This window comes from Microplitis mediator, chromosome 6 (genome assembly GCF_029852145.1).
Source record: "Microplitis mediator isolate UGA2020A chromosome 6, iyMicMedi2.1, whole genome shotgun sequence".
In the NCBI taxonomy this organism is placed as follows: Eukaryota; Metazoa; Arthropoda; class Insecta; order Hymenoptera; family Braconidae; genus Microplitis; species Microplitis mediator.
The window spans coordinates 4,578,170-4,585,786 of record NC_079974.1 but is presented as its reverse complement, the minus strand read 5'-3'; the positions used below and the strand labels follow the sequence as shown (position 1 = coordinate 4,585,786).

Genomic DNA, 7,617 nt, shown 5'->3' with positions numbered 1-7,617 from the left:
CAAACTGTAACTTCTACAGACTCCAAATGATTATTTTTTTATTGTTTAAATAGAAAAGGTTAAAATCAATTGTTTTTTTTTTTTTTATTTAATTAATTTCATTTGTTTTTATATAACCTTATTAATTTTATGATAAAACGTCAGTTCATAAGCGGTTGAGAAGTGAAATAAAAATGTCAGACAGAGAAAGTATTGAAAGTTTATGTTTGTGTGCTGACTATATGTTTGGTTCTAAAAACTGGTCTCATGAGATAAAAGCTCAAACTTTAGGTAAGTAATGATTTGTAAAATATATTGATATATAATTAAATTGTAAATTACAAATTTTTATTAATAATTTGACATTAACTATCAAAAGAATCAAGAAAGTCTTATATTGGATGTTTCACAACAGTCCGAATCACTTTAAGTGACAGAAGATTCCATGAAGGGATTGGTTGCTTTGAAGAATACGATAATATAAGTGAATTTTCCTTTGCAGAGATTAGAGACGTGAATGTGCATAAAAAATAAAATAAAGTGATGATAAAGTTTGAGAGTTAATTATGAATGTAATAAAAATTATTTAAATTTATCTAGAAATCGTTAATTGACGGAATTTACAACGCTTTATTATACTTTCAAGAAATACGAACTTACTTTGAGAGAAAAGAACAAGAACGAATGATGCGTTTGGTTAAACAGGCTAAACAACAGCAGGAGTGGAAATTAAAAAGTAATTTTCTATTTGTTGATTGAGATACTTATATAAAACATAACAAATAAATTTAATTTTAATACAACCCCATCAGATGAAAAAAACATCGCGACGGAATCAACTGAGATAGAAGACGAAGAAGTCATAGAAGGAAGAGTAGGTGAAAAAGTGGATAAGGAGAAGAACGAAGGAACAAGGGAAAAAAGGAGAAGATTGAAAAAATAAAGGAAGAAAAACGATTAAAAAAATAAAGAAGGAAGTTAGAAAATGTCCAGAAATAGTATATTACATACCTAGGCCAATAAAATAAGAAAAGTCTCACACCACATGTAATTGTTGGCCGAGGCGAAGCCGAGGTTGACAAACATGTGGTCTGAGGCTTTACTTTTTACTGGCCAAGGTGTGTATACTATTTTTCTGCTCGACGTAGCCGGAATGTGGCAACTTTGTTTAGTGCAGTGGCCAGAAAGTTGCCACTTTCCGGCCGGAGGGCAGAAAATAATATTATTGATCTACATTGACGTACATTTAGCTCTAAATTTCGGTTCATTTTCAAGCTACCTTCTCTATTTTTAAAAAAATATTAATGTTTATTATTGTAATTGTAATAAGATTATTTAATATAAGTGCGGCAGTGATAGCTATGCAGCTGGCGTATGATTCGGTTGATCACCCAATCTATGCAGCTTTTAGAGTGGTTAGTACTTTGATGGGTGATCTTCTTAAGAATACGATTGGCCTGCATGAACATCATTGTTGTTAGGTATAAGTTAAAGGCTCATTGATCACTACAATGCAGAATTTTAGTGATTAATGAAAATTTGCCTATCATCGATTGTACTGGCGTGAGTTTTCTCTGTGGTTTCCTCATGTCACTGTGTTCCGCCGAATAATGGGACACAGGGTAGATACGGTACAATAAAGCACATGTCGGTCCACAGCCGCAAAATATATATACATACAAATAATTAAATAAATTTTGTTTGTCATTGATAAATAATTAATACCGTAATTAATTTATAAAAAAAAAGTTTATTAATATATTAACACATAATATTTAATCTTCATCTTCATCTTCAATAATCATCTTATGGATTGCAAGAATTGGTAACTCTTCAACTATGAATTCGTTTGAGAAAGTGATTTGATCGAAGAATATTCTAAATTTTGAGTCGGATAGAAATTGATCATTGATAGTTGGGAAGTGACAAACAAAATCCGCAGCATTTGAGATCGTCACAATCTATATTAATGATCAATTTTTTTTTATTTAAATTCAAAATGGATGCGATTAAATTGAGAAGAAAAAAATAATTTAAATGACGGTAGAACTTTGCTTAGACATTACTTGATTTTTGTTTATTCTTAAACAATAACGAAGTGGAGCATTTTCAACTGCAAACAGATAATTATATGAACGCATTCCCGTTAAAATAAAAACGTAGTAATTTCTTCCTCCATAAGTTTGAAAACCATATATTTCTTCTACATAACCACGAAAACTGAATCGATAAATGTAAATTTATGTAATGTGTCTATCGTTATCTATTTAATTATTTTTATACCTGTTATTTCTTCTATAAAAGTATCCGTCATTTGGATGAATAATAATAAATGAGTCCCTGATTAAGTTTACGACGTTATCACGGTTATTCATCTTTCATAGGTTATATCAATCTGTCATTTAATAGATAGTCTTTTGTTTTATCATTTTTTTTCTTTGGTTATGTTAGTCTGTTATTTAATCGATCGTCTTTTTTTAAAAACAAAAATAACATAATATAATTTTAAGGTTAGTTGAATGAAGAAGAAGTTTATTATCAGTTTATAAAGAAGATACGTATATTCATTATATTTTTAGTTATAATATTTATTTATCTTTTAATAAGATATATATTAATTTATCATTTGTGATAATAAGTTTATTTATAAATCGAATATTAAATATTTATCAATTGTGTAAAAATAGTGAAATTATGGCGAAAAAAAGAAAAGCTCAAATTGGCCGATCGACACGTAAAACGAAGAGACAAAAAATAGTACGTTCACAACAATTTGTCGATGAAGCAATTGACGAAAATATTGTCAACAACAACGATATAAATAATGAAGAAATTAGAGAAAATAATATCAATGACAACAATAATAATAATAATAATGATGCAAGTAATATCAGAAACAACAATAACAATAATAGTAATGATTCTAGACCATACAATCAATCTTCATGGGGAAGGCAAAAAAAAAATAGTGCATTTAATTATGACATAAGAATTAGTTATGAGAGTGATTCTACTTTCCATATTGGAAAGATGTCACTAATTTGCTCATATTGTTCTGCGTTACGGTGGAAAGATGAATGTTCTTCAATTTGTTGTTTGGGTGGAAAAGTATCTCTACCTCCAATTTTACAACCTCCTCAACCACTTTACAATTTAATAAAAGGATTACACACCAAGTCCAAACATTTTCTTGAAAATATACGGAGATATAATGCTGCTTTTCAAATGACGTCATTTAGAGCTTCTAAAATTTTTAATGATACATACATGCCTACGTTTAAAGTTCAAGGACAAGTTTATCATACTATTGGTAGTATTTATCCTGTTGAAGTAAATGAAGAAAAGTTTTTACAAGTTTATTTCATAGAAGACTTGAATCGTCAAGCTCAAACTAGATGTAACAATATCGATAATATTGACAACGATTTAATAACAAAACTTCAATTGATGCTTCATCAGAATAATATCTATGTACAAAATTTTAAATCGGCTATTGAATGTGTCCCACGTGATTGTGTTGATTTAAGAATTATTATACGATCAGATAAAAAACCTGTTGATCAACATACGCGAAGATATAATGCACCCACTTCAAATGAAGTTGCCGTATTAATGGTTGGGCAAGAATTTAATAAAAGAGACATCGTCCTTAATCTTCGTAACAATACTCTTCAACGTATAAATGAAATACACCGTTCTTATGATTGTTTACAATATCCTTTAATTTTTTGTTACGGAGATGACGGATATTCAATAGATATTCCACAAGTCAATCCTGTTTCTAGACAGCCAATTCAAAATAAAACTGTATCAGCTATGTCATTTTACGCTTTTAGAATTATGGTTCGGCATAATAACCACAATCATTTGCATTATTTTAGATCAGTATTTAGTCAATTTTTAGTCGATATGTATGCGAAAATTGAATCAGAGCGCTTAGCGTTTATACGAAATAATCAATCTAAATTACGTGCTGAAAATTATATTCATTTGCAAGATGCTCTAAGGAATGACGAAAATATAAATGAAATTGGAAAATTGGTAGTACTACCGTCTTCATTTACGGGAGGCTATCGTTATATGCATGAACGAACTCAAGATGGTATGGTTTATATTAGAACATTTGGAAAACCAGATTTGTTTATAACTTTTACTTGCAATCCAAAATGGAATGAAATTGCATGTGAACTTTTACCAGGACAAAAATCTCAAGATCGCCATGATATAATAGCAAGAGTATTTAGGTTAAAGGTAAAAAAATTAATTGATTTAATTACAAAAAAATATATATTCGGAGAAACATTAGCTCATATGTATACTGTTGTGTGGCAAAAACGTGGTCTTCCACATATACATATTTTGGTATGGCTGAAGGATAAAATAAAACCAGAACAGATTGATTCAGTAATTAGTGCAGAGTTTCCAAATCCAAATGAAGATCCAATTTTATTTGAAATTGTAAAAAGTAACATGATACACGGTCCATGTGGTCAAGTAAATCCGCAATCCCCATGTATGGCTGATGGAAAATGTACTAAAAAATATCCAAAACAATTGATTTGTGAAACTCAAACTGGTGATGATAATTATCCAAAATATAGACGAAGGAGTCCATCTGATGGTGGCTTCACTGCAAAAATAGTAAAACGGAATGGTGAATTTGAAGTCGATAATCGATGGGTAGTGCCGTACAATCCCTTACTATCACGATTATGTAAAGCTCATGTTAATGTTGAGTACTGTAACTCTGCAAAGTCTGTTAAGTATATATGCAAGTACATGAATAAAGGAACTGACCAAGCAACTTATTCAGTTAGTAATGAAAATGATGAAATCCAAATTTTTCAATCGGGTCGATATATAAGTTCTTCAGAAGCTACTTGGAGAATACTAGGTTATCCAATACATGAAAGAAATCCAACAGTGTTTCATTTAGCAGTTCATTTGGACAATGGTCAAAGAGTTTATTTCAATCCGACAAACATACAAAATTTGGCAATACCTCCTCCGAAAACTACATTGACTGAATTTTTTAATCTATGTTCTAGAGATGATTTTGCTAGAACTTTATTATACTGTGAAGTACCTTCTTATTATACTTGGAGTTCCCATGAATTTCACCGCCGAAAAAACGGTGAAAATATTCCTAATTATCCAGGAATAAAAAAAAGTTCTGCATTAGGTAGAGTTTACACTGTCCATCCAAATAATTTTGAATGTTATTGCTTAAGAATGTTACTTCATCACATACGTGGGCCTACATCTTTTGAATCATTAAGAACTGTTAATGGTCAAGTATATGAAACTTACCAAGCTGCCTGTGCTGCACTTAAATTATTAGAAAATGACAATCATTGGGATCAAACATTAGAAGAAGCTGTTGTATTCAACATGCCATTTCATTTAAGGAATTTATTTGTTATTATCTTAGGATTTTGCCATGTTGCTGAGCCGATCCAACTGTGGTTAAAATACAAAGATGCAATGGCTGAAGATATATTATATCGCTTCAGACAACATAAAAATGATAATGAACTCGACTTTAATGATGACATTCACAACGAAGCTCTAATATTAATTGAAGATCAATTATTCTCAATAACTGGGAAAACATTGAAAGAATTTAATTTTGCATCACCCGTAAGATCAAACAGACTACATTTACAAGGCAGTTATCACAGAGAAACTAATTATAATATTGAAGATTTATTAAACTCCATCAATGAAGATGAACCAAAATTAACCGATCAACAACAGAACGTTTATACTAAAATTTTAGAAAGTATAAATGAAAAGCAAGGTAAATTGTTTTTTTTAGATGCTCCTGGAGGAACCGGAAAAACATTTCTACTAAATTTATTGTTGGCTAAAGTAAGGGTAAACGGAAATATTGCACTAGCTGTTGCAAGTTCAGGAATAGCTGCTACTTTATTGACCGGTGGAAGAACCGCACATTCTTTATTTAAATTACCATTAAATTTAAATCTTGATGAATCTCCAATTTGTAATATAAGTAAACAAAGTGATGCTGCGAAAGTTTTTAAAGAATGCTCTGTTATCGTATGGGATGAATGTACTATGTCACATAAAAGAGCTCTAGAAGCAGTAAATAGAACAATGAAAGATATAAGAAATGATCAACGTGAAATGGGTGGTATAACAATTGTATTAGCAGGTGATTTTCGACAGACATTGCCTGTTGTCAAACGAGGTACTAGAGCCGATGAAGTTAATGCATGTTTGAAATCTTCTAATTTATGGCCAAAATTCGATCAGTTATCATTATCAACAAATATGAGAGTTCATTTATATGGCGATTTAAACGCCGAAGAATTTTCCAGTATGCTTTTGGAAATTGGCAACGGAAATGTAGAAGAAGAAAATGGTAAAATTAAAATACCTACCGGTATTGGAACAATGGTATCAAATTTAGATGAATTAATAAAAAACGTCTATCCTGATGTGAAAAATTTAAAAACAAAATCAACTACTTGGTTAAGCGAAAGATCAATTTTAACATCAATGAATGATCATGCGTCTAGAATAAATGATATGATTTTGAGTTTATATGAAGAAGAAGAGAAGATTTATTCATCTATTGACACGGTAGTCGAACAAGATGATGCTATCAACTTTCCCGTAGAATTTTTGAATTCTCTGAATCCACCTGGAATGTCGAATCATATTTTGAAACTTAAAATCGGAGCACCAATTATGCTTATTAGAAATTTGAGCTCTCCAAAATTATGCAATGGAACTCGCTTACAAGTGATATCATTAAAGCAAAATATTATTGAAGCTAAAATTATCACAGGATGTGGATCAGGTGACATTATTTTTATACCCCGTATACCAATCATTTGTACTGATTATGAATTTCAATTTAAACGTATTCAATTTCCGATTCGAGTATGTTTTGCAATTACAATCAATAAGTCTCAAGGTCAAACATTGAAAATAGCAGGTGTAGATTTATCAATTGAATGTTTTTCTCATGGTCAACTTTACGTTGCGTTTTCTAGAGTTGGAAATGCTGAAAATTTGTTTATTTTAGCAGAAGGAAATACGACAAGAAACAGAGTATACAAAGAAGTATTAGTATAGTCCTCTTTAACTTAAATATAGTATGCTTGGTAATTTTATGTAATTCTAAGTAACGGTAAATTACTAGAAGATAGATTAACTTTTAATAGTACTGAATCAATATTTTTGAATAAAGAGAAATATGTTTTCTTTGTACGTTATAATATTAATAAATAAAGTCCTTATCATTTGAATTAAGTGGTATTTATTTATTTTTAAAAAAAAAATATAAAAATAATAAATAGCATGAACATTTTATACAAAAAAAAAAAAAAAACACCAAAGCTATTCTTAATTTATGCTTTTTCCGATAAATAAAAATTCATTTTTAATAATAATGATAATAATAATAATACACAGTGAGAAAAGAATACAACTTATTCCTATGTAGAATGGTAACCATTACCATGTTACATAGTATTGAAAATTTTTGTGAGAGCCCTGTGTAAATTTGCTAATATAAATTTTAGAAATTGTGATAAAAATATAAACAATTACTCATTCGATGTGGAATTAAATTCGGAAAATAACGTTGTTATTTATTTATTTTGCGTT

The 7,617-nt window shown here is 29.7% G+C and overlaps 1 protein-coding gene across 1 annotated transcript; it reads left to right on the top strand.

Annotated features, from left to right (window-relative positions):
* The first annotated feature begins 3,009 nt into the window (after window positions 1–3,009).
* Window positions 3,010–7,083, top strand: LOC130670384 (uncharacterized). Its single transcript, XM_057473787.1, has one exon. It carries the CDS (start codon window positions 3,010–3,012, stop codon window positions 7,081–7,083), a length of 4,074 nt encoding a protein of 1,357 aa, XP_057329770.1.
* Window positions 7,084–7,617: the final 534 nt, after the last annotated feature.

Coding starts and splice junctions, on each gene's coding strand:
- LOC130670384 (XM_057473787.1), top strand. CDS start 3,010: ATGTCACTAATTTGCTCATATTGTTCTGCGTTACGGTGGAAAGATGAA.